The sequence below is a fragment of the Montipora foliosa genome, chromosome 13 (assembly GCF_036669935.1).
Source record: "Montipora foliosa isolate CH-2021 chromosome 13, ASM3666993v2, whole genome shotgun sequence".
NCBI lineage: Eukaryota > Metazoa > Cnidaria > Anthozoa > Scleractinia > Acroporidae > Montipora > Montipora foliosa.
In genome coordinates, this window is record NC_090881.1 from 36,855,192 (window position 1) to 36,882,691 (window position 27,500).

A 27,500-nucleotide genomic window follows, 5' to 3' on the forward strand; every position below is an offset into this window, starting at 1 on the left:
ATTATTATTTACAATTTTGGGAATAACTTGGGGGAAGGTGTCCATATTATTCATAATTCTGGGAATAACTTGGGTAACGTGGTTCCTATATCATTTACAATACTGGGAATAACTTGGGAAATGTGTCCATATTATTCACAATTCTGGGAATAACTTGGATAAATGTTCCCATACTAATCACAATTCTGGGAATAACTTGGGTTAAGGTTTCTACATCATTCACAATGTTGGGAATAACTTGGGAAATGTGTCCATATTATTCACAATTCTGGGAATAACTTGGATAAATGTTCCCATACTAATCACAATTCTGGGAATAACTTGGGTGAAGGTTTCTATATCATTCACAATGCTGGGAATAACTTGTGAAATGTCTCCATATTATTCACAAGTCTGGGAATAACTTGGATAAATGTTCCCATACTAATCACTATTCTGGGAATAACTTGGGTGACGGTTTCTATATGATTCCCAATGCTGGGAATAACTTGGGAAATTTGTCCATATTATTCACAGTTCTGGGAATAACTTGGATAAATGTTCCCATATTAATCACAATTCTGGGAATAAATTGGGGGAATGTTCCCCCATAATTCACAATATTGGGAATAAATTGGAAACTTTTCCCATATTGTTCCCAGCTTTGGGTATAACTTTGGAAAACGTTCACAGCATATTCCCAATATTGGGATGTAAAAGGAAAGTAAACGTTCTTTCCCAATAAAGACCCAAAATCTTCCCCCAAAAGTAATTTCTTGTCCCAATTTTTTCCCATGAGAGGGAAAATTTCCCATTTAATTCCCAAATGGGAATCTCGAAAAGTTTCCTGTGAAAATCGCTCAAAAAACCGCTTTTGAGGTAAAAGGACGACTATAAACCACAGGTAAGGTAATTCAACGTTTATTTGTCATTGCTTTACATACATAGTTAACGATATATCGCTATAGGTGAAGCAAACGGTAAATCCAGTACATTTACTATAATATAACAATCGGCTCACAAACAGATTGTGTGGGCTCCCTGTGAGGAAACGTCTGCCCATGGTGTTCAGTTATGTTTGAACCAGCCCTATCTTCGTGATTTGTTGCAGATTACAGAAAACCTCTATGAACATTTCGTTTTATTACTTATTAAATTTTTTTGCATTGCAAATTTAGTAGTATAGGAGTTGGGGGTACGAGCACATTTTTTGCAAAAATGTTCTCATACCAACCCAACTCCATACTACTTTCCATTTGATGGTCTCGTATTTTTGATCTCGTATTTTTGGTAATCTATATGTTTTTAACATTAAATAATATAATAGTATATAATGAGTTGTAAAGAAATACATGAAGAACTTGTACGCATGGAAGAAATCATTTGTCCTTATTGTGAAAAAAAAAAATAGGCAAACGTACGAAAAAAATTGAGCAATGCTGCAGTCAACCTGATATAGTGAATGATAAAAATATGCTAGTTTGTAAAAAATGTGGGGCAGTTAATGGCTATAAACCACTTATAGATTATGTTGAATTTTATCAGAACAAACATAGGTTTCATCGTAAAAGTGTTTACCAAAGAAAATATCATATAGAAAATATAATTAATAATATAGCTGTAAAAAATGGTTTTCAGATAACCGTGAAAAATAGAGATAAGATATTGAGAATTTTTGATGAAATTGGTAAGGTCGTAAAATCTGTGAATATAGACAGAAAGCGTATGATTAACATAAATTTCATTTTGAAAAAAATATTTAAAATGCTTGATCTTCCTTTTGAAAAGGTCAAGACGAGTAAATCCAAAAAGACACTTCAATCATATGAACAATATTGGAAGGACATAAAGACACTGATAATCGATGAAATAAACACAATAGTTAAGGAATGAATTTGTCATTGTATTTAGCGTAGAACTTATCAACACTAAGACAAACATCAGTCACAAAATCATCTACATTTTTTAATTCTGTGTGAAACGATGGTTGAAAATCACCGCTTCTCAACATGTCTTTTATTGAATTCAATAGATGTTGATAACTTTGGTATGCGTATGTGCAATTTTGTATTTTAAGATCCAGTGATTGGAAATCCATGTAAGACTTGATTAACAAAGCACAAGTGCTTATTGCTACTAGGGCTATACCGCCAGTTACAACAGCACTAATAATTCCACCAGTACCAGTTATGACGGAAATAGTATTACCAATAAGTTTGAATTTTTTGAAGCGTTTAACAGCCTGTTTGTAAGCCCAACACTTTCTATGGTATGCCTTATAATAGCTCTTTAGTTCGTCAACCTGATCTTCAGTCAGTGAATCTGAAATATGAATCCAGTCGAATATTTTTTTTCGTTTGTCAGTCATAATTATAGTTTAGATTGTTAATCGTCTGCATAGACAATATAGTATACCACTGACTTGACCTCAAAAAGGTGATCTTTTAATCAGTTTAGTTGTGTATTTTTATGAAATAGCATAAGTGTAACCTCTACCGAGCTTATGGTGGTCATAAAACCTCCCGGAAGCATCATGTAATACACTATGTGAATTTAATATATTAATCCAACCGAAGATCTTTTCAAGTAACCATGTTAGACAGCCACTACCTGGTCCAAGAAGACCTATTTCACCATTATTGAGTTCAAGAATCTTATTTATAGATATATCTCTTTCGAGATGATAAAAATGCAGGTATCTATAAACAAGTGCTGATTTTAATATTTTATCGTCAATGTTTGGATGTTTTTCCTTTGTTTTTTCAAAATTGTATGTCACATATTAAAGCAACAAATTGATATACATATAAATACATCATATTATTTAATTGAATGTTTTGTGTTTAATCTCGAATTTGAATACTTTAACAACATTGTCTCCAAATTGTATACGTATGTTGTCTACATTTTTAAATAATCGATTGATATTTACTGTTATGATTCTATTGGTTGAAAAATCCAGATTATTATTGAACATTTTATCCCCCTGGATGATCAGTATATGATTGCTTGATGATGAATAATTGGATTGAGCAATAATCTTTATTGAAATGATATGTATTGAATCAAAATTTAGAATCGACAAAATTGGATTTTGAAATTCACATCTGACTGATGATGTTAATGTCCTGCCCCAGATGTATGATGGTAAAATACTATCACTTATTAATGCAGACAAACCCAAAATCTTATTACTATTCATTTCTATGGGCACATGCATTTGAAATTTATTCTTTGCAACCTCATACGCCTTTTCATAATCATAGATCGTGAAATCGAGATCGTTTTTAGCTTCACCTTTAATGCCATAAATCACAACGTATAAAGGCAATAGACTAGGGCTAAGGTTGTCATAAGTACATTGAACATTAACATACAATCTTCTTTGAATTTGTTTAGAAGTACCATCAGGACTCAAATTCAATATACTGCGAAAATATTTGTAATCGGAATTTATTCTTATTGTGTTGTAATTGTCGATGTTCATGTTCAGTCTTTCAAATTGTATGTTGAATCTGTTGAACTCTGTGTCATGTCTACCATCTTTTTCGAAATAGACTTCAACACACACTGTATAATTGTCGCTGAAATCATCACGTATCATCTTGAATAAATTAAAATCAAACCGTCCTTTAAACAGACTAGAACCATCATTAGTTTTTTGAACTTTCATAGTAAATGCCTTCTTGTTCGTTTTATGAGGCGTCATTATAGGTGATTAAATTAACATCCTGAATAGCGAAATCTTCTGTAAATTCTCCATTATCCATTGCATAGGCTAAGACGTTTTTACGGTTTTCGCGTGTGCTTATATGACTCTCCGTTATTTTTTGGTCTGTATATTTATTATTATTGGTACTCACAGTTGAAAAAGCATCATTTACTTGCTTCAAAGTTATGGCATCTTGATTATGTGTGGCGTTTCCGAGATTTATTATTCGTTGATTGTTCATGTCAAGATTAGAAGTCATTGTATTACTACCGTCTCGTAAAACGACTTGATTTATATCTGTTTTTTTTCCAACCTCGAAATCGACATAAGCTTTGTTAGTCACATCTCTAGTACCAGTTGGTTGTCCGCAATTTATTATTTTATTCAAAGACAAATTCAGATCAGCTAACATTTCTTGAGTACCATTTCGTAACACAACCTGATTGACATTTGGTTTGGCGGCTAATGCAGTATCAATGTATCCTTTATTCACTAAATCAGTTGATTGTGTACCATTGCCAACCTTCGTAATTTTATTGTCACCAAATTCAAAATCACCAGTCACAGAAACTGTCCCATCTCTTTTTACATAATCTCCCAATCTCAAGTTTGTGGTATGTGTTTCAAGGTATTGCTTATTCACAGCGTCGGTGTTCCCTGTTGGGTTGGTTACATTAATAACCCGTTTACTATGCATATCAATTGTGGCATTGTCTTTACGCAGATATCTTGCTTCTGTTACCAAGCCTGTGATTAGTTGATCATTGTTGGTATAACTGCCTAAATTATATAGACGATTCCCTCTGCAATCTATTGCTTTGTTAGCAGCAAGATCGAAATATTCTCGATTGAAATGTTGCATATTCATGGCGTCTTTGCTGTTAATTCTTGGATCATTCATGTTTTCAACTCTAAAATTTCCCATCTGAATGTTAGCTTGCATCGGTTGTGTGCCATCTAAGAGAAGAACTTGTTTTTTATTTACTGCGTCTTTATCGTTGGTGCCATCTTTGATGCCAGTTATTTTTTGATCTTGCATATCAATTGGATTTTGTGCTTCAATATTCCCAGTGTTAGTATTCAGATCGACATAGAATGCTTCAAGTTGCAGATGTGTTAATGCATCGGTTGTATTATGTCTACCAGGTCCGACATTACGTATAGGTTCGTTTCCCATATCGAGAAGACTTGTCATTACGTTCTAATTCGCTTCGCTCAACCGAACGTAAATTATTTTACCCTTCAATTCCCGTAAATGATCAAACAACAGGAATATGGAAGGATTCGCAAGCGGATCCGAATGCAGTTTAATAGTTTACATACACTCTTGTTCTTCTTTTCCTTAACATATATTCTTTATCTCTCTCTCTCTCTCTCTTGTATCCTTTTGTTTTTTTTTTTTTTTTTGGTATTTGTAATCCGCTAGGTCTTTACAATTTCATATAATCCATGTTCTTTTTCTTTAAAGTAATAAGCAGATACAGGATACTAGGAAGCGATAAACAATACAGAAATAAGACCTACAGCTACCTAAATTAAAGCCCTAGAAAGCCTGTTATCAAGACTTTCCTCCACGTACATATCTTTGGCAGCGTCCGTCCTCCACCTGCCATGCAACTTCAACAGTCTCTCCGAAACTGAATTACCACTATGGCGAACAACGGATGTTATCCCACCCGATCTTAAGATATGAAGCCCGTACTCGTCCGGGTTGAAACCAAGATGTTTTAAGGAATCCCTCAGGATTTCTCTACATGTAGTGTAGGAGATTTTTCCATCCCTTAGAGTATACCTAGAATTACTCCTATGAAAAACCAGAGGCCTAAACAAAGGCAGATCACTTTTATCGTGAATACCACCTAGATTCATATACCTTCTTAAAACACTAACAGGGCAGTATGAAGTTCCCGATGCACTTATATAGACAAAGTTACCCTCCCTATAAACATCAGTCTTACTACGAGGCACAAAAATCTTTGTGTATTGACTGTGAAATTCGATATGGTTTGGTGAAATATTACACAACTCATTATACCGAAAAAATCCGGCAAAAGCTAACGAGCATAAGGCAGCTATCCTAACATCTTTCAAATTAGCATCTTCCTTATTATAAGCGTCTACAATATCTTTAATAATCTGGGACGAAAAAGGTTTCTTCTTGGCAATTGGTTTAGACTTGATGCATTTTGCCGACTCAATTAAATTCTTACAAAATTCACTATCCAGAGGATTACGGTCGAGGCTAGGCACAAACGAGTGAGACCATTTAAGTGCAGCATGAGCTTGGACTAAAGACGCGCTTGAAGCACAAGATTGATGGTTTTCAAATAAATAAAGCGATACTGTGCTTACGGGAGAAGGCAATCGAACACTTAATTCCCTACTCCTACACCACTCTAAAAACCTTTTGATGACCCTAAGGTAGGCTTTAGTTGTAGAGTTCGCCCGGGACTGTAACATCACGCTCACGATTTGACGAAAATTTGGTGAAGACGAAGACAGGAAAGGTTTCCAAGCTCCGCTTGAACTAAGTATCTGAAATTACAAATAAGAACACTCCGAAGTAAAGCGGGGTAAAACCCCATGCAATTCATAATTCCAGAAAAACTAATTATACCGGGCGGGTGCCAGGTCACCCGTACAAGCAGCTGTATCAATAATCAGTGCCATCCCCCAATAAGGCCAGTGCCTACAAAGTCAGAACTGATTATTCTCACATTCCAAACGGGTGCAGTCACCCTTGATCTAAGATGGCCAGTGTCAATAAAATGCAACGTCACTGGTGCAGCCACCAGAAACAGCCAAAAACGCAAGCAAACGCTGGAAACTAATCATAGCAGATAAGCTGGAGGGTGCCGCCACCCTCAGGCGTCACGAGCAATAATTCTAGTCAAGAAACTTCATCCTTAGAGCAATGACATACCCCTTAAAGTCCTTTGATCCTAAAAGGGAATTGAGATTCCTACCATGAGTTAAGGATTGGTTCCCGATATGCATGCTATAAGCTGATATATACTTGAGATATTTACTTGTCAGTAGAGGCCAATAATGAGCCGAAGGCCAAAAGGGGAGAACAACGGTACCCACAGCGTTTTGAGACTTCATATAATGAAGAACTCTAGAAACGATAGAAACGGGCGGGACCACCCAACAGTTCTCTCCTCGAAGTGGCTGAATAAAGAAGTCGATACCCGCCGTGTTGGGATTCCAAAACCTAGAAAAGAATCGGGGTAGCTTATGATTATAATAATTAGCAAAACAATCTACGGAATGCGGCCCCCAGCGCTCATTTAGGGACGAGAACAAATCACTGGTAGTCTGCCAATCATCGACGTCTATCAAACGACTAATGTAATCAGCCTGTTGATTTAAAGTGCGGCGAATCCACTGTATGTCTAGGTAAATCCCTGACTGAACACAAATATCGAAAATTCTTCTGGCAATTTTGTGCAAGTCCAACTTCATGCTACCTACTTCAACGATTCTGGCAGCAGCTTGACTATCGGTAAACCACTTGACATGTGATCCTTTAAGGACTGGGGCAAACGAACGCAAAGAAAATTCTATCGCACATAACTCCCTCCACGTGGAGCTCTGTAGACTCTCCAAATCCGTCCACATTCTATGGCACACGTACTCGTTATTGAAGCCAATAACAGAACCACAAGCCGTAGCACTGGCGTCTGAATAAACAAATGAACTAGGGCAGGTATATGCGAAACAATGTCTGTTGTTAATATTGCTAAGATTTGTTTTCCAAAAATACAATTCCTCCTGACAGTACTCGTCAAGGTAAAACTCCATATACCAACGGTCATTACACAAGGTGGACATGACACAATGTCTTGTCATAATTCTACCAATATTACCAACGACAGGACCCGTTGAAATAATTTGACCCGTAAAAGAAGCCAAACTTCTTGCCGAAACCTTAAAGTTTGAGTTGATAATATGGTCAATGGTTTTTAAAATCTACGTAATCCTTCTATCTACAATTTTTAAAGTGCCCAGGATCGAATTCCAAGTCAAGCCTAACCAGTCTAAAACCTACGTGGGCTCCCATACCGACTTCTCATCGTTAGCTATAAACCCTGAACTGCTCAAGTCGTTTCTAACAGCTCGGGCAGTAGCGTGACAGTCTTGTTTATCCTGGACTATGCCCCAACCATCATCTAGAAAGATGGCTATACAGATATCCTGTAATCTCCAGCGTTTTACCAAGGGTTACAAGAGCTTAGTAAAGACGTAAGGGGCAGTGGATAAACCGAAAGGAAGAACCGTAAATACATAAAATATTTCATCCCCAGAATCTGCCACCACCCACGAAAACCCAAGGTAAGTTTGGTGTTCCTGTGAAATTTCAACGTGGTGATAACCGCTTTTTAAATCGAAGGAAAACATATAAGACCCCTTTGTAAAGTAGGAAAGAGCAACCTTCCAATCCTCGAATTTCACTCTTTGTTTAAGTAAACACTTACTTACGTGGCGTAAGTCCAGAATTAGTCGTTTTTTACCGCATGGCTGTACTGACACAGATAAGGGGTTAACTACCAAGGGTTTCTTAGCAACTACGCAGACACGCCCAGAGAGAACAAGCTCATGGATAGCTTGGTCCACAAAATCGGCATGGAATCTAGCAGACTTATTATTCCTGAGCTTCACGGGTTCGGGCGAACTAGCAAAAGGTAATTTATAACCGTTTTCAATTAGCGATAAGATAAAATAAGGCGCACCAATAGATTTCCAAAACTCGATGTTAGCTCTCAGATTACCCTTCACGCTTAAAGATAGCCCACTGTCCACTTCGAATTTTTCTACGATTTCTTCTACCTGCGCTAAGTCTTCCTCAATACTTGATAGCTGGTTGGCTTGATTGAATTCCTGTTGGCTTGTTGTAGGAAGGTACTGGTAAGGAGTTGTGATTGTAGGACTGGTAACTGTGACCTCCTGGCCAGAAGGCAGAACGGCAGTCTTTGGCCCAATGACCGTATTTTCCACATTTAAAACAGCGGAACTCTTCATAACAAGCATCCCTACGGCCTGTAAACAAAAATAACAACAACTGCAGTAAGCTGGGTGGGAGGGTGGGATAAATGCTGAAGTATAAACTGCGTGGATCGCTAGCGTGAGTGAATATTCAACGGTCACAGAGGTCATAAATACCAGGGACTAACCAATCAAAAGTTATGCATAATTAGAACAAGTGAGAAGGTGAGACAGGAGGAGCGAAGGTATTGGAGCATAACTAATTACTGGAATACCAGCGGAAAATTCATTTACGTTCTAATTCGCTTCGCTCAACCGAACGTAAATTATTTTACCCTTCAATTCCCGTAAATGATCAAACAAACAAGGAATATGGAAGAATTCGCAAGCGGATCCGAATTATGAGAACTCACAAAGTAAAACGAGGTCATCGAAGGTCTTACCGCGAAAACGCTGATTATCAGCGCCCCCACTAAGTCTCGCCTTTTTCCCGCGCTCAATGTTTGCTTGGTCTTTTTGACGGCGTTTACGACTGGCCGACTCTCGAGCTTTTTTGAGACGCTTCTCGTCCTCTGAACCTGAAGCCAGCTCATCGGATTCATACTCGGCAACGACCTGCCAGCCATCTTTGCTTTTATCAGCAATCTTGATAAGTTTTTGCCTCTTTCGCAGAAGTTGCCTTGCGTCCTGGGCAAGAATTCGTATGCGGTCGTTGCTGGGTCGACTTTGTTGGGTTTCTGTTTCAATGTTCTCCAAAATGGAATCGATTGCGGCGTTAAGTTCAAACTGCTTTTGGTTGCCTCTGTACTTCAATCGGACAACCTCTTTGTCGATCTTTGACCTCTGCTCGATCTCTTTCGTCTTCGTCTCTAGCTGATTCTGCAGATAATCTTTAAACAACGAAAAAACCTGATCCACAATTGGGCCACCCGCCTGGTTGCTAGCACCTGCTTCTCCTAAGTGGACTGAAGATGTTGAGGAATCATTCTCCGTAGCCATCAGGAAAAAAGGTTTTCGATAAATGCTGAGGTATAAACTGCGTGGATCGCTAGCGTGAGTGAATATTCAACGGTCGCAGAGGTCATAAATACGAGGGACTAACCAATCAAAAGTTATGCATAATTAGAACAAGTGAGAAGGTGAGACAGGAGGAGCGAAGGTATTGGAGCATAACTAATTACTGGAATACCAGCGGAAAATTCATTTACACTGCTTCCATCCAATTTTAATGTCTTTGAAACCTCTGAATCAACATAACTCTTAGTGGTTGCATCGTCATTTGTTTGTGGTGAGGCAACATTTCTCAATTTTTTATTTTGAATGTCATAATCACCATCATCAGTAAGTTTAAAACCGACACCAGGTAATCCTTTTACTATTTCAACGATTTTGCCATGCGATATTGTTTCTTCAGGCAATTTATCATTTGAGTAACTCATATATATAATTCAATTATATTATATTTCTTCATGAAAATTCTTCTTTACTTGTTTATTTGTTTTGTCAATATATATGAAGCTGTAAGGGTCACCAGTTGCTTTTTCGTATAATTGTTTTGATACATTGTTTTCTCTGCAAATAAGCGATTTTTCGTTGTTGCTTGGAAATTCATAAATGGCAAAATGTGAGCAGTCTAATCTAATATCTTTTGGTGTATTATAGTAGCTTTGACGCAAATATATAACACAGCAGTTTTTATGTCTTCCCTGAATAAAATAGTCAACTAATGGCTTCTGGTTTCTATCACATACAAAATCGTCAAATATTACCAATTTCTGATTTTCACTACCAAGATCGTTTACAGGAATGATTTTATCATTGCTTGCTTCAATAACATCATAACCAGCTTCATCACTTATTGGTTCGAACTCATCCATGAGATTCTGATACTTTGACTGATCTAAGTTTTTTGCATAAAGGTATATTTTATCAAAGTACAACAAATTGTAAATCATATGTAGGAGTGTATTTGTTTTTCCCGAACCAGAAGGTCCACAAATGAGCATGCGGAAGGATCTATCAGGCACGAAATCATATATTTGTTTGAAATTGGATGTGACTTTATCGTCTATATCATAATTCGGTATTATCATTATATCATATGGGTATATTATTTCAATAACATGGTGTATAACATGGTGTTAAACGCTATTTTTTATATCTGAATTTCCATTTTATGTAACGTAACAATATAACAATAAATGAGTTTACTTAGGTGGAAAGAACTCGCAAAGAGTAAATCTGAATTAGGGGACAAGATCAATTATGTCCATAATGCAATTACAAAACATAATATTGGTCAGCAGACCAGTCAACAGGGATTTTCAAAAGTATTCAAACCAATTACAAGTAAATTAGATGATGTTATTGATAGTAATCAGGTTTTTAGGTTGCTAAGGAAAAAACGACCACTGAAGAAAGGAGAAGTTCCTGATTACGGCATTGATATAGAGGATGAAGTTCCAGATATGAATCTTGGTGAATTATTTGAACAACCTGTTTTGCCACAGCAAGAAAAACAACTGGTGCCAAAACCGCCAACATATGAAGAATCTTTACAAGATCTTCTGGAAGGAAAAAAAAGAGATTTATGTTGATCCTAAGTACTTTCCTGAAGAACCAAAATTACCACCAGAATATGATGAAGACGAGGAGATAGATTATGGATTAGATGATGAAGATATGGATAATGAGATATTAGGTGATCTTGGTCTTCAAAATTATGATTCTGTTGAAAAGGTAATAAATCAACAAGAAATAACTCAACGAAAAAACCAAAAATATCTCAATAAGATTGTCAATGAAGCCAAAATAAAGAGAAATCAATTAAAAGGTTATAAGTCTTCTATACGTAAACAATTCAACAGTGGTTTAATTTCTGAAGCTATAAAACAACAGGAATACAAAAGAATAGACAACGCAAGAGCTACTTTAAATGAATACATAAATCATTATGAAAATAAAATCGAAACAATGAAAGGTTCTGGTATGAAAAAACAAAAAGGTGGTAATGTCATATTTTTCAACAAACCAAAAGAACTCATAAAAAAATTGGATTTGATTGTTAGCGAGATATCAGCAGGTAATACCAGCATTGACATGCGAAATATGGGTGTTTCTATATTGGACACATTATTAAAAATGTCGACAATCAATAGATCACAATATGGTAAATTATACAAACAATATTTCAAAATTTAATGTAACTTTATTGTATAATGCAACGTGAGATAGTATTGTCATCATATTCTGTGAAAAATGAATTGGGTAACAAACTAGAAGATTTCACTACAAATTTCACCAGACCTATAATTCTAGACAATAACAAGCAATATGTTATTGGTCTTAACAGAGTCATCAACATGTCATTCACTTGGTTCAATGTCAATGCTGGATACAAAAATCAATTTATTAAATATAGCTCAGATAATGGTTCAACTTTTAAAAACATTACACTTCCAGCTGGTGTATGGAATTATACAGATTTCAACACATATATTAAAAATCTGACAAAAACCGGTGATACGTATCCGATCACTCTTGAATTCGATGATACGACATTTAGGGTCATGGTTATATTAGCCAATAATTACCAACTTGATTTAAGAGCAAGTAATTTCAATCACCTAATAGGTTTTGACAAAAAGATATTAGCAAGTGGAACGCATATTGGACCAAGAGTGCCAAATCTCAGTCAAGAAACAGACATACTCAATATTCATTGCGATTTAATTGACAAATCGCTTGTAGACGGCAAAGAAACAGACATCATTTATTCATTCTCAACCAGTGTACTAAAACCAAGTTACTCCTTCACCCTCGAACCGCGACGAGTTACATTTAATCCAATTAATAAAATTACAATTTCATCAATCAGAATCCGGATAACCGATGGAAAAAAAAGATTACTGGATCTAAATGGAGCGGATACATCTTTTTCACTAATTTTAAAAAGCATAGAATAATATAACATAAAAGTATAAATGAAACCGTATGAATTCAAGAGGTTTTATCATCCAAAACTTGGTAGATTTGTTTTTCAACACAAAGGGTCTGGACTTATCGTTGATAATATTTTTCAACCGTTAAAGAGTGTGGCATCATCTGTTTTCAAGAAATTTGCTAAGCCAGTAGCAAAGAAGGCATTAGAATCAGGGGTTTCCCATGCAGGTGATCGTCTGGGTAAGGCGGCGTCAGAAAAATCAGGAGACCTGATAACGAAAAAATTGGCAAATTTGAGAAAAGGAGCTACAACACAAAGGGCAATTGTTCCATCCTCACCCATTAAACAGCAAGATGAAAGTACTGATATGATCCTCAATAGATTGATATCAGGATCAGGTACAAAAAGAAAGCGTAGAGTCTTCAGATAAATAACATGATAGCAAAATTATGTAATATAATAGTATAAATGGCTTTTAGAACAAGTGAATTTTTACAAAGAAATGAGTTAGTGCGTTTCCAACTTGATGATGTAATTAGAGCCCCAGCCAATGGTCAACATCAGGAGAAAAATGGATATACATTTACAATCAATGATCGATCGAGTTTTTACGATTGGTACAATGCTTATTTCGAGATCCAGTTCCAGGTACAAGAATTGGCTGATGGTACAGCCTATGGTGCAGATCGTATAACAGTTATCAATGAATCTCATTTATTGATTTCTCATATGATGATTAAAAGCGCTGGTAAAATTGTGTATGACACTGATAATTTACACAAGGTCGTTTTTGTGAAGAATTTACTGGAATATTCTGATGATTACTCAAGAAGTGTAGCCAAGAATAGTCTTTGGTATTTAGATACAAGTCATCTTATAGCAAATGCCAATCAAAATGCAGGATTTGAGGCCAGACGGCTTTTAACAACCGGGAATTCTGATGTCAATAGAATCATACCTCTCAATCGTTGCGGTTTTTTCGAAGTGCTAGAGGGTAAAATGCTGGTTCCAATGCAGCTTCAATTTACTTTAAGTCTACCGGACGACAGAGAACTGATTCAAAAACTTGACGCAGTTGATGATGGAAGAGTCGTCGTTAACAGATTGCTACTATGGGTTCTAAAACTGTCTCCAAAGGACAGTCTGTATGACAAGCTCGTCGGTTCTTTTTTGAAACAGGATAAATGGACGTATCTGAGAGAAATGTATCAAATGTCAAGTCCTAGGAATGGTAGTGGATTCTTCCAGATTTCTTCTAGTATTGACAATGTCAAAGCAATTTTTGTATACCTACAACGAGCTAAAACAAGGAATTCGGCGGCAAATCCACATGAATTTGATACATTTAATATAAATGCCGATCGTGGGAATGGTAGTTATTTGACAACATGTCGTCTAGAATATGGTAATGGTGTCTTTTATCCCGAAGCTGAATATGATTCTGAAAGTAAAGTAAGAATCTTCAACGATTTAATGTCTTATGCAATGAGGAAAAATGATTCCAACACCAGAACGCAGTTGAATCTAGCTAATTATAACTCTCTCTATCCACTGATCTATTTCGATCTATCATATCAGGCAGAGAAAGTGACAAGAGATCCCAAACAGTTGATTTTTAGGTACAAACTCAATGCTAATAGTGCTGGCGACAGTGCTTTCAGCGTACATGCTATCGTTTTATATGAAGAAACAGTCGTAATTGACAAGATCGGAAATGAACTGGTTATAGTGTAAAAAAGTCGATAACACCAACTATAGGACATTTTTCATATATGTTTTGTGAACCATGAATTTATATAACATATATTATATACAGTAAATGACTGAACTTTTTGAAATCAATGTGAGACTTTCAGAAAATCAAAAAAAGAATCTGAGTAATGCTTACCATAAAAGGGAAACAATTGTTCTAAGACTAACAAATGATTCTCTTAATGGAAACGACACTCTTTATGTTCCAGCAATGATAAAGAAGAGATTACAAAAAATTCGCAAATTGAACAAAGGAATGGACATCAAATTAGCCAAAACGAATATCAGGAAACAAGTCGGTGGAAGTCTTTTGAGCACTGTATTGTCTTTAGGGATGAGAGCATTACCAACAGTTGGCAAAACACTAGGCTTATCAGCTTTGTCAGGACTAGCTTCAGAAGGAGTTTCACAGGCTTTGAAAGCTATTACTGGAAAAGGTCAAAAAGGCGGTGCTATACCATAACCAATGATGATACCTTTTAATGCAATCAACAAATTGATGCCATATTTGAATATGTTTACAACCAAACAGCAACGACACATAATGAATGCAGTTCAAACAGGTTCAGGTGTTCGTATAAAACCAACCAAAACACAATCAGGTGGATTTTTAGGCACTCTGTTAGCTAGCATCGGTATTCCACTAGCTATTGAGGCTGTAAAGAAACTAACTGGAAAAGGAGCACCTAGAATTGGGTTACCACCTACTTGGTCAAAACATGGTACAGGAGCACCTAGAATTGGGTTACCCCCTCCATTTTATAGTTATCCACCATATGTGACTGGTGATGGTAAAAAAAAAAAGAACTACAAAAAAAAAAAAAAAAAATCAGGAAAGGGACTACTATTGGGAAAAAACAGCCCATTCAATGGCATACCCATTTTGGGGGCAATATTGTAAAACCAAAATTTTATAAAAACACCCCTTTGAGTAACCATGATCTAATAAAATGGTGTAAATATTTGAATATATCAATCAATGATGTACTGTCAAGAGATGAAAATATTCCACATAACCATAAGCAAGCATTGTTTATTTACAAACCTGCATATATGAGTGGAAGCCATTGGGTTGCTACTTATGTAAAAGATAATATCGTCAATTATTTTGATAGTTTCGGTATGCCACCGTTTCAAGAGATTGTAAATCATGCCAAAAAGAAAAATTTAACTTTATTACACCAAAACAACCAAATTCAAAACTTGATCACAACCACTTGTGGGTATTTCTGTTTGTACTTTCTAAATGAAATGAATAAGGGAAATTCATATCACGATTTATTACAAGTATTTGACATAAATGATACAATGAAAAATAGAGATTTATCGAGCATTATTTTAGAAATATCTAACTTATATATATTATGAAATCATATTGTGTTAAACAAAAAAAAGTGACTGAATGTACTGAGCCTTCAGGTTACAAAAGAACTAAAAATGGCAGACTAATGTTCTTTTGCACTTGTGCTGAATGCGGCATTAAAAAGACCAAATTTGTTAAAAAACAGGGAAACTAAATAGCCTGTCAGAGATGGCAGGCAAAGGGATCATGTCAGATTTGGGTAATGTTGGCGCCGAATTATTTTTAACCAAAGGAGTGCCTTATCTTGGCAAAAAAGCAGTTGAAATGGGTAGATATTACACATCAGAAATGCTACGAGATCCAAAGTTACAGAAGAAAGCCATTGATTATGCTTTGGATAAACTTAATCCGGCAATTCAGAATGTTGGAGCACGAGCTTTAAATCAATTGTCGACAAAAATAAGACCAAATAAAAAATACACAACAAACAGAAAAGATCTTGATGGTGGTGCTCTTGATATTCACAAAGCTATTGGTAAATTACCAAAACCAAAAAGCGGATGGACGCTTCCTGGGCATCATTACAAAGGACCTTACAATGATTTGGAAAATCAACTGAAGTATGTCCCAAAAACTGGTCAAATATTAGAAATATACGATATACCGACTGGAAGAACTGATGCAATAGCAATGCAACACGATGTTGATTATTCCGTCTGCAAGGATGACAGGAAATGCAAAAATAAAGCAGATAGAAAAATGGTTCAAGCTTTAGACAACGTACCGTATAATGAAAGACAATGGGGACATTGGTTGGCAAGGAATGTTATCAATACAAAGCAGAAACTAGGTCTAGGAGTTTCAAAAAACGGAAAAAGCCGTCGAGTAAAGAAAACTGGTAAGAAAAATTAGCAGATGAGTTACATAAACCCATAAAACGTAATTTTACTCGGCGGCGTGTAATCACAAATCATATTGATGAAATATGGGCAAGTGATCTAGTTGAAATGCAAAAATTTAGCGGATGGAATAAAGGTTACCGATATCTTCTTATGGTTATTGATGTCTTCAGCAAATATGGTTGGATTGTCCCATTGAAGAATAAGAAAGGCGAATCTGTCACTGAAGCATTTAAAACAATATTCAAGGAAGGCAGAAAACCAGAATATTTATGGGTTGATAAGGGAAAGGAGTTCTATAACAAACACTTGAAAGACTTGCTTGACAAAAATGGGATACATATGTACTCCACTGAAAACGAGGAGAAATCCTCGGTGGTTGAAAGGTGGAATAGAACAATTAAATCCAAAATGTGGAAACAGTTCACTGTTCAAGGTAATACACAGTATTTAGATATGTTGCCAAAACTAGTAAAACAGTACAACAACACAAAACATTCAAGCACAAAGATGACACCTGTTGAAGCATCTAATAAAAGGAATGAAGGAACCGTTTACTTCAATTTGTATGGTGATATAGAAATATTAAAACAGAAACCGAAATTTCAAATAGGTGATAAGGTCCGAATATCTAAGTATAAACGAAATGTGTTTGACAAGGGTTACACACCAAATTGAACTGAAGAAGTGTTTACAGTTGATAAGATCCAATACACTAATCCAATAACATACAAACTAAAAGATCTCAGAGGTGAAGATATTCAAGGAAGTTTTTATCAACCTTAATTATTAAAAGCAATACAGGATGTTTTTCGTATTGATAAAGTCATTCGGAGGGACTATAAGAAGAAGCAAGCTCTGGTAAAATGGAAGGGATACAGTGACGATTTCAACAGCTGGATACCATTGAAAGATATTGAAAATATTTGAACCCAAGTTATGTAACATACATAATAATAACTACAGTATATACTGTCAATCGCTCCAGTAGCCAAAAATACATTCTGTTTCTGGCTATATTTAAACGCAACACATTTAAAATAATATATAGTTTGTATATAAGAATAAATGGAACTCCAAAAGACAACTTACAAAAACAACGAACTGAATGTTGAAATCAATTGTTATGTTGACAAGAAAAATGATATATGGTTTCGCGGAAAAGAAATGGCTTTAATACTGAAATATAAAAATACACGAAAAGCAATCATAGATCACGTTCACGAAGATGACAAAAAATTGATGGACTTTAAAATGAAGCCAAAAATAGGGTGTAACGAAAAATTACCCCTTTCTGAGAGCCTTGAAAACGACATAATCAAATGCTTATCCGTCAGATGTGTATTCATCAACGAATCTGGTTTTTATTCCCTCATTGTTTCCTCCAAACAACCCATAGCGAGAGAATTCAAACATTGGGTCACAAACAAAGTTTTGCCATCAATCAGGAACAAAGGATATTACGACGCAAAAAGCAAAAAATTATCGATCGAAAGTGAATATGACTTGCATTGTAAAGTTGTGCAATTCATAAGAAGCAAATATCCTGAAGAAGCTTTGATGATCGCTGGTCTAGGTGAAAATCAAAAAACCAAATATGCAAGATTGACATCGTGGAAGAAAGGTTACATGTCTGGACAATGTGATCTAATGATTATGAATCCAACAAGCAAATACAATTCTTTATGCATCGAATTCAAAAGCTCTACTGGGTCATACAATGTGTCCGAAAAGCAACTTCATATGAAAAAGATGTATGAGAGAAACAAATGCAGATACATAATGAGCAATTGTTATGATGATGTGATATTCGAAATAGTCAAACACATGGAAGAGAGCATCAAGTACATAAAACGCAGATCTGCGAACATTCAAGAAAATAATATGTAGTATAGTATTATATGGAGAAAATTCCAGATGATGACAAAATATACATGCTGATAATCGAATACATGAATGAATGCATCAGAAATCAAAAAGAAGGATGTTTCAATGTAGATCCTCCAGATGAAATAAAGCATTTGTTCGAATAATATTCAAAAATAATTTCCAGTATAGTATTATATGGACAAACATATTCAAGACACTTTCGCTTCGCAAACACCGGAAATTGAAGAAGATAGCTAAGAAATTGATGAATCCGATTTTTCGCAGGCATCTGAAGATTCTGAAGATTACGACCAAGAATTAATACGTTCATTAGGCAAAAACTACAGAATAAACGCAACACATTTAAAATAATATATATAGTAAATTATACATGGAAGAAAAGAAAGTGAAAATGCAAAGAGGAAGACCTCGATACTACACTGATGAAGAAAGGAAAAAGAAAAAGACCGATTACATGCTTTACAAGACTTGGTTTTGTGAAATTTGTAACAATGGTAAAGATTACAGTTTAGCAGGAAAGCATTGTCATCTTCACACAAAAAAACATTATCGCAATGCTTTGGCACACAATTTACAAAAAGAAACAAAATAAACCATTCACACGATCAATTTTCGATAGTTCAAATCATTCACTATCTGGATGTTTCGAATTTCTGCGCCGCTTTAAACGCACTTAATTGAAAAGTACTTAAAAGAATATCTATAGTAAGTATATATGAATAATATCTCAATGTATAATATGAATAAGAGTGATCTCAAAAAACTGAGGAAATCTGAACTGATCAAATTGCCATTGAAGCAAGATAAAAAACCAGTGCCAACACCAAGGACTTTAAAATTAAAAAGACCTGTCCCAGCACCTCGTAAGAGTGTAAAACAAATGGTTCAAGATTACGAAAACAACATAATTCTTCCACCAATAGAGTTCAGAGATGGATACAAACCAGTTCCATTACCAAGGACTATAATAGAGCAAACAGACAAAGCTTTAAAAGGGTTCACAAAGTCTTATGAGATAAACATCAAAAACAAAAAAGACTCACTTGTGCAACTGCAAAACACAAGAAAGGCTGTTGCTAACCATATTAAAATCATATTAATATCAATAAAAGGACTAAAATTCGTTGAAACGCTTAAGGTAACATTTACAAAAATGTCAAATGGAGAAATAGTGTATAAGACCGCATATTTCAACAGTCTAGCTCAAACTATCATAAATAACACAGAAATAGACAAATCCCTTGAAGTATCAAAACAAGGCATACTAAATAAGATCGCAGTTTGGATTTCAGAGGGATCTGGTTGGACTGTTGAATCAGTTGAAAACCATTATCTCAATATCGTAAAATATGAACCAATCAAAGGATCATCATACATTAAACTACCACATGAACTCAGAAACAGTTCTCAAAGTTTAATAAACATAAAAAACAGTGACAATGAATGTTTTAGATGGTGCCATATTCGACATCTTAATCCTCAAGACAAAAATCCTCAAAGAATAAAAAAAATCAGATAAAGCATTCATTGAAAATTTAAATTATTCAGGAATTGAATTTCCAGTGACTACCAAACAGTACAACAAAATAGAAAAACATAATGAGATCAACATCAATGTATTTGGTTATGAAGAAAAACAAAAATATCCCATTTATGTATCAAAAGAAAAGTATGAAGATTGTATGAATCTGCTTCTTATAACAGAAAATGAAAACAAGCACTATGTATTAATCAAAGATTTCAACAAGTTTATGTACAATCAAACAAAGCACAAAGAGAGGAAACATTTTTGCATGCATTGTCTTCAGTGTTTCAGTTCTGAAAGAGTATTAACTGATCATAAAAAAACTGTATCCAAGTGAATGGCACACAAGCGATTAAAATGCCAACAAAAGATGATAACATACTAAAATTCAATAATTTCCATAAACAACTACCAGTGCCATTTGTAATTTATGCATATTTTGAAGCCATCACAGAAAAAATACATGGATGTCAACCTGACAATGACAAATCATACACAGAGGCTTATCAGAGACACACAGACTGTGGTTATGGATATAAGGTTGTGTGTTGTTATGATGATAAATACAGAAAACCAGTACAAATTTATAGAGGTGAAAAAGCTGTTTACAAATTTATGGAAGCTATGCTGGATGAAGTCAAATATTGCAAGAAGGTTATGAAAAAAGAATTCAACAAACCATTAGGAATGACTAAAGATAATGAAAAAGAATTTCAAAAAGCCGATAAATGCCATATATGTGAGAAAGAATACAATAAAACTGATGTAAGAGTAAGAGATCACTGCCATGTGACTGGTCAGTACAGAGGATCCGCACATTAAGATTGTAACCTAAATTTCAGATTGACCGAGAAAATACCAGTTATATTTCACAATCTCCGTGGGTATGACAGTCATTTTATAATGCAAGAGATCGGAGCTATTGTTAAAGAGCATAAATATACAAATAAGAAAGGTGAAAAGTGTCAAATGAATATCAATGCCATACCAAACAACATGGAAAAGTATATGGCTTTCATGCTTGGTAATCATCTGACCTTTATTGATAGTTTTCAATTTATGAGCTCAAGTCTTGATAAACTGGTGAGGAACCCACCAAAAGAAGCATTAATATATACTTCTCAAAAATTCAAAGGTAAAGAGCTTGATTTAATGTCTCAAAAAGGAGTATATCCATACGACTTCATGGATAGCTTTGATAAATTCAATGAAAAGCTACCACCAAAAGAAGAATTTTACAGTATATTAAATGATGAGGATATAACAGATGATCAATGCAAACATGCTCAAAATATATGGAACACTTTTAATCTGAAAAATATGGGTGAGTACCATGACTTATATCTTAAATCCGACATACTTCTGTTAGCAGATGTCTTTGAAAACTTTCGAAAGACCTGTCTGCAATACTACAAACTAGACCCCTGTCATTATTTCACGTCTCCAGGGCTTTCATGGGATGCTATGTTAAAGATGACTGACATTAAATTAGAGCTTATGACTAATATTGATATGTTTCAGTTCATTGAAAAAGGAATGCGTGGTGGAATAAGTTACATTGCCAACCGATACGGAAAGTCGAATAATAAATACATGAAAACATATGATGAAAAGGCGCCCTCAAAATATATCATGTATCTAGATGCTAACAATCTGTATGGTTGGGCTATGTCACAATACCTGCCAACTGGTGGTTTCAAATGGATGACTAAAAACCATATTGATAAGATAGACTTAGCCAAGTACACAAAAGATAGCAATAAAGGTTTAATACTAGAAGTCGACCTAGCATATCCAGAAGAACTACATGATTTGCAGCTGAAAAAATCAAAGTCAGTAAAGACATGCTGCCAAATTATTGTCAAGAAATAGCCGATAAAGTTAATGTATCAACCGGTTTTGTTCATAAATTAATACCAACATTAAGCAATAAAGAAAAGTACGTTCTTCATTACAGAAACCTACAATTGTACACTGATCTTGGTTTGAAAATAACTAAAGTCCATCGAGTACTAGAGTTCAATCAGTCCGCATGGTTGAAGCAATATATTGACTTTAATACTGAGAAAAGAACTAATGCTAAAAATGCTTTCGAGAAAGATTTCTTCAAACTAATGAACAACAGCGTCTTTGGTAAAACAATGGAAAACATTAGAAAAAGAGTAGATGTCAGATTAGTGACTGATGAAAACAAACTATTAAAAATGGCTGCTAAACCAACATATGTTAGCAGCAAGATCTTTAATGAAAATTTAGTAGCTGTTCATAAGATTAAAGAAACACTAACCTTAAACAGACCGGCATATGTGGGTATGTGTATCCTTGATCTTAGTAAGACACTAATGTTTTTTTTATGTTTAAGGCGAATGGCTGGCCCCCCGGTAGGGTGAGTGCAATGGCCGCCAGACATAACGACGAATCCGTCAAACACAACGGTTCACCTCAAACGGGGGTGCACCAACACGCCAACTTCGCCGGGGAATCGAACCCCGCCCCTACCAACAAATAACAAAAAGACAAACACACAAACGAGGAATTGCATCTAGGAGATGCCTCGCCTGACTTACACTCCTAAATGACAATTCGACAAACGACAAAAAAGACTCAAAAACAACTGGACAAACCAAAACAAGCACGACCCAGCACAAGGGTGAAAAGCGACCCACAAAAGGCCACCCGTCAACCGACTTACCCAACGCCAAGACGTTGGTTCACCCCCGAAAAAAGGCCAGGACATGCACACGCAACACAAAACCAGTACCTAAATATGAACGACCAGAGCATCATTATGTAACGATGCCACCACACCACGACCACCCCACTGACGGACAAAATAGCGACGACGGCGGTCAGACCGGAAACGACGGAAAAACAACGGAAGATTAAACCGAACCCGAGACTTCACACACTCCATAACGTCAACAGCCGAAGGACGAACACCCCTAAAACGAAAGTCATTACGAGCCCCCCAAATACAGAACTTGCAGACATTCAACATATAAACAAAAACCCGCGGAACCACAGACAACTCATCAGCCGAGAAACCAAAAAGCGCATGACGAACCAAGATAGAAGGACAAAGAGGAGGAGCCAAAAACATAAGAGACTGAAGCCATGACAAAACACTGACCGCCAGAGGACAGTGAAAAAACAGATGCTGAAGAGACTCGACAGGAGCAGAACAAAAACAAGCAGTGGAAAGAGCATAACCAAAACCAGCGAGCCTTTCGGCCGTGTAAAGGACCCCGTGAGAAATTTTCCAAGACAAATCAATAACTGGACGATCCAAATCAAAAAAGAAAAGCTGACGCCAAGTAGAAGACCAATAAAGAGAACCAAACAAAGGAAAGAACTTCTCCTCACAATGAGGAGAGACAGCATTCTCGGACAAAAGAAACAAATAAGCTGATTTCGTGGTCATAGAAGAAACAGGACAAAAATCAATACCCGAACCAATACCCAAAGAAGATGCCGTAAGGGATCCTTTACACGCCCGCCAAGCAGTCAACAGAGAACGATAAAACGGAGGCAGAGAATCCGGCAAAAAACAAAGCGGAGCAGAAAAAACGAGATGCGGAGGAGCGGCAAGCCGAGAAGAAAACCAAAAAACCACGAAAGTGACCCAAGAAGACGGAGAAGAAACAAAACGACGAACCCACTGAACATGAAGAGCCATAACCTTACACTGGAAATCCACAACAGAGAAACCACCCAAACAAGAAGGCTGAACCACAACACGACGAGCGACCAAGTCCCGCTTACCGCTCCAAAAAAATTTAAAAATTAACGTATTTAATTCGACACTGACCCACCGGGGAACATGGATTAGAGAGGCCACGTACCACACACGGGAAAGGGCCAAGGCATTGATAACAAGTGCCTTGCCCTTATAGGATAACGATCGCTGACGCCAGGAGTTCAAAGCATTCTCAACCGCGGTGATACGCGGCCTCCAATTGTCCTCCTCCAAATTGCCCGGACCTAGAAAAACCCCCAACACCTTCACCTTCACCGACGACCAAGTAATGTTCACCGGTGAGTCAGTGCGCCCATTCCAACCACCTAACCACAAACCTTCACATTTACCATAATTTAATTTAGCCCCAGACCCCCTTTCGTACAAAGCATAAACATCAAACACAGCCAAAATACCAGGAACAGAAGAAACAACCAGCGTAGTGTCATCAGCATAGGCAGAAACAACAGGCAAAGAAGACGAAGAACCAGGAAGAGACAAACCAGAGATTAAGCCACTAGAACGAATATTACATGCAAGTACCTCAGCCACTAAAACAAAAAGGAGGGGGGACAGGGGACATCCCTGCCTCACCCCACGAGATAACTTAAAAGAATTAGAAATATAACCATTAACGTTAACACAACTACTCACATTATTGTAAAATAAATTAACCCACCCAACAAACGACTGCCCAAAACCCATGGCATATAGAGTAGAACGAAGGAACGTCCAATCAACCCTGTCAAATGCCTTTTCTTGGTCAAGAGAAAGAAGAGCAGCAGGAACACCAGAAGAAGAGCAAAAATCAACAACATCACGAAGAAAAGCAACATTTTCACCAATAAAACGGCCAGGAACACCACAAGACTGATCTTTATCAACAACCAAATGAATAACTTTAAGAAGACGAGCAGCAATAGAACGAGAAGCAATTAATGTATGACTTCCACTACAATTATATCAAACAAAAATACGGCAGCAAAGCAAAATTATTATTCACAGACACTGATAGCTTAACTTATGAAATTGAAACTAATGATGTGTATCAAGACTTTTGGAATAATAAAGACAAATTCGATAACAGTGATTATGCAGAAGATTCACAATGTTTCGACAAGACAAATAAAAAAGTAATCGGTAAATTCAAAGATGAAGCGGCAGGCATACCGATAACCGAATTCGTCGGATTAAGATCGAAAATGTATAGCTATATGAAAGACAACCAAAAAGGAGGAAAGACCGCTAAAGGAATCAAAAAGAATATTATAAAAAATGACATCAAACATAAAAATTATAAAGAGGTTCTGTTTAATAACAAGCAAATGTATCATACAATGAAAACAATCCGAAGCAACTTACATGAACTTGGAAGCTATGAGTTGAATAAAGTGTCATTGTCCTGCTTCGATGATAAGCGCTATATTCACGAAAATGGTATCAAAAGTTACGCTTACGGTCACTACAAAATCAACTGCTAAAGTTTATCAAAATGCTTGTACTTTTGATATTTTTATCAGAAAATTACAAACGAGATACAATTCTGATTGGTCAAAAAAATCATACGACCGTCTCGTGATCCTGGGGGAATCCCCATTTTATGACATCATCGACTTCCTGTTTTTATCAAAAATTTAAAAACACTTCATGCATGCAACTTCACAAAATAATTTCACAAATTTGAAAAGTTTCACTGAAATATTTCACAATTGTGAAGTAAAAATGTGAAGCTTGTGGTTGGTTAAAAATCACGAGGAAACCCCTTTTTTATTTCCGAGAGTGTCATGCTTTGTGATTCTTTCATGTTCCATTTGATTGATTACGTGAATATTTAATCATGTAGTTTTTCACTTGGTAATATTATTTTAAAAAACATATAGATTTCCAAAATATAAGATCAAAAATACGAGATCAAAAACACGAGATCAAAAATTGGAAGCCATTATATGGAAAGTAGTATGGAGTTGGGTTGGTACGAGCACATTTTTGGAAAAATGTTCTCGTACCCCCAACTCCTATACTACTAAATTTACTAAATGAGTTTGTTTCCGGTGGGATGATTCGTATAGATCATTCATTTCTTGGAGTACAATATTGGGTAACATGTGAGACAACACTTAAAGCGCCCCTAACCCCAAAATATTTTTTTCACTAAAATGAATCTTTGCACCTGTTCGAAACGCATTGCGGCCATTTTTTTCATTTTTCTAACAAATCCTGCCATTTTGTAGGCTTCGCAAGTTTGCAAAAATCCAAGCATCTTTTGTTCACGACGGAGTCAGAAGGGGAGTGGGTCTATTCCTGATTTGACGTCACAAACTGATTTCCATTTCATTAACTCTTTGTAAAAATGCATGCAAAGTAGATTGTAAAAAAAGCCCTTCTAAAAAAGGAGTGTAAATGCTCCGGCACTGAACGTCAAGTGCCCTTAAGAATTTACAAAATGTGTTTGTTTCCGGTGTAATTCGTATAGATATTCATTTCTTGGAGTACAATATTGGGTAACATGTGAGAGACATTCGAGAGTGCTTTGCGGTGAATGACCCAGATTAAGCCACTCCTGGATTCACTGCTAACTTAAATTACAGTTATTACACTAGTCAATAGAAAAGTTTCAACATATTTTAGCCTAGATTTTGACTCGGCTGACTTTTGTGCTTCTTTGAGATAAAGTTAGATTGTTAAATTTCATAATCATTTTATATCCAGCAAGCCCGAGTAGAATACTTGGTTTACTAAAATCTCCATGGTGTTTCCTGTGGTAATATTGTTGGCTTAAGCATGTTTTTTTGCCTCTCTCAATTCCGGTCCAAAATTAAACGGCTTTTGTCGGTCATTTTTTTCGCAAAGCTGCATAAATGTTTCCAGCTTGGTTTATTGCTGACGCGTTTCTTGACCATATTAGGTAAGATATTCGATTTCTGACTAAAACGCTTTCATATCACACATTGACCAGAGGCTATATTTTGTGCTCAAATGGTGGTCAAATACGATTACGTTGCGATAAGATCACATTAAGAAAGTGTCAAGTATGGTCTGGCATCTGGTGTTAATTAGGCTAAGATATTCGATTACTGACGTAATTAGGAAACCCCATGATGTCTCACAAATATCAAAATCTGACTTGTCCACTAGTAACTCTGTATTTTACGTCGCTGTAGTTTATCATCCTCCTGAACACCATCATATAATGCTAATAACCTTATCGACTTTTTGGCAAACACATGCAATGATATTTTGAACACGTATGCCGTTTAGTTTTGAGCTCGTTCACTCAATGTAGAACGAGCTGGTTCGAAAATAGACTCTTCAGAGACCTTTAGATTTCAAAGGCAAACTCGTTGAGCATCGCTCCCAAAGTCCCGTTCGCAAATTCTAGATGCTGACAGTCTGGCCCTCTGTAGCAGAAGGATTCCCAACCGTGTAATCACGAGTTAAATTTATACAAAAGCAAAACTATTGTCAAATACTTGTGAAATGTTCGTGGCTAGTCTGACGCGGCGTTTCAGACTAGCCACGAACATTTCACAAGTATTTTCGACTAAAGCATCTTTTTTTGCCTTTGTCAATTATTCCCGTCCAAGACGGCTTTTGTCGAAACATTTTGATTGCAACGAATGTGTCTTCATGCCGTTATTCGGTGTCATCAAAACGGAGGAGAAAACCGTTCGATGTTGTTAATACGCTTCTCAAATGGCCCGTCTGCTTCGTGCCCGATACATGCCATCATATAGTGCCGGTCCTGGAAAAATACCTACTGGCAAATCCTGAGACA

General features: G+C 36.1%; 2 protein-coding genes across 2 annotated transcripts in view; both read right to left on the reverse strand.

The window, feature by feature from the left end:
• The window catches only part of LOC137982889 (trimeric autotransporter adhesin AtaA-like), a 7,323-nt gene extending 1,946 nt beyond the window's left edge, over positions 1–5,377 (reverse strand). The window contains exon 1 of the mRNA XM_068830053.1: positions 1–5,377. This exon is cut by the window's left edge and continues 470 nt beyond it. Within this exon, the coding sequence (XP_068686154.1) occupies positions 3,675–4,886 (1,212 nt within the window). The 5' untranslated portion in view covers positions 4,887–5,377 and the 3' untranslated portion in view covers positions 1–3,674.
• Positions 5,378–6,462: 1,085 nt separating this feature from the next.
• Positions 6,463–27,500, reverse strand: part of LOC137982824 (uncharacterized) — a 22,291-nt gene continuing 1,253 nt past the window's right edge. Inside the window, exon 2 of the mRNA XM_068829981.1 lies at positions 6,463–8,731. Coding sequence (XP_068686082.1) covers positions 6,578–7,543 — 966 coding nt within the window. The 5' untranslated portion in view covers positions 7,544–8,731 and the 3' untranslated portion in view covers positions 6,463–6,577. The remainder of the gene's footprint in view (positions 8,732–27,500) is intronic.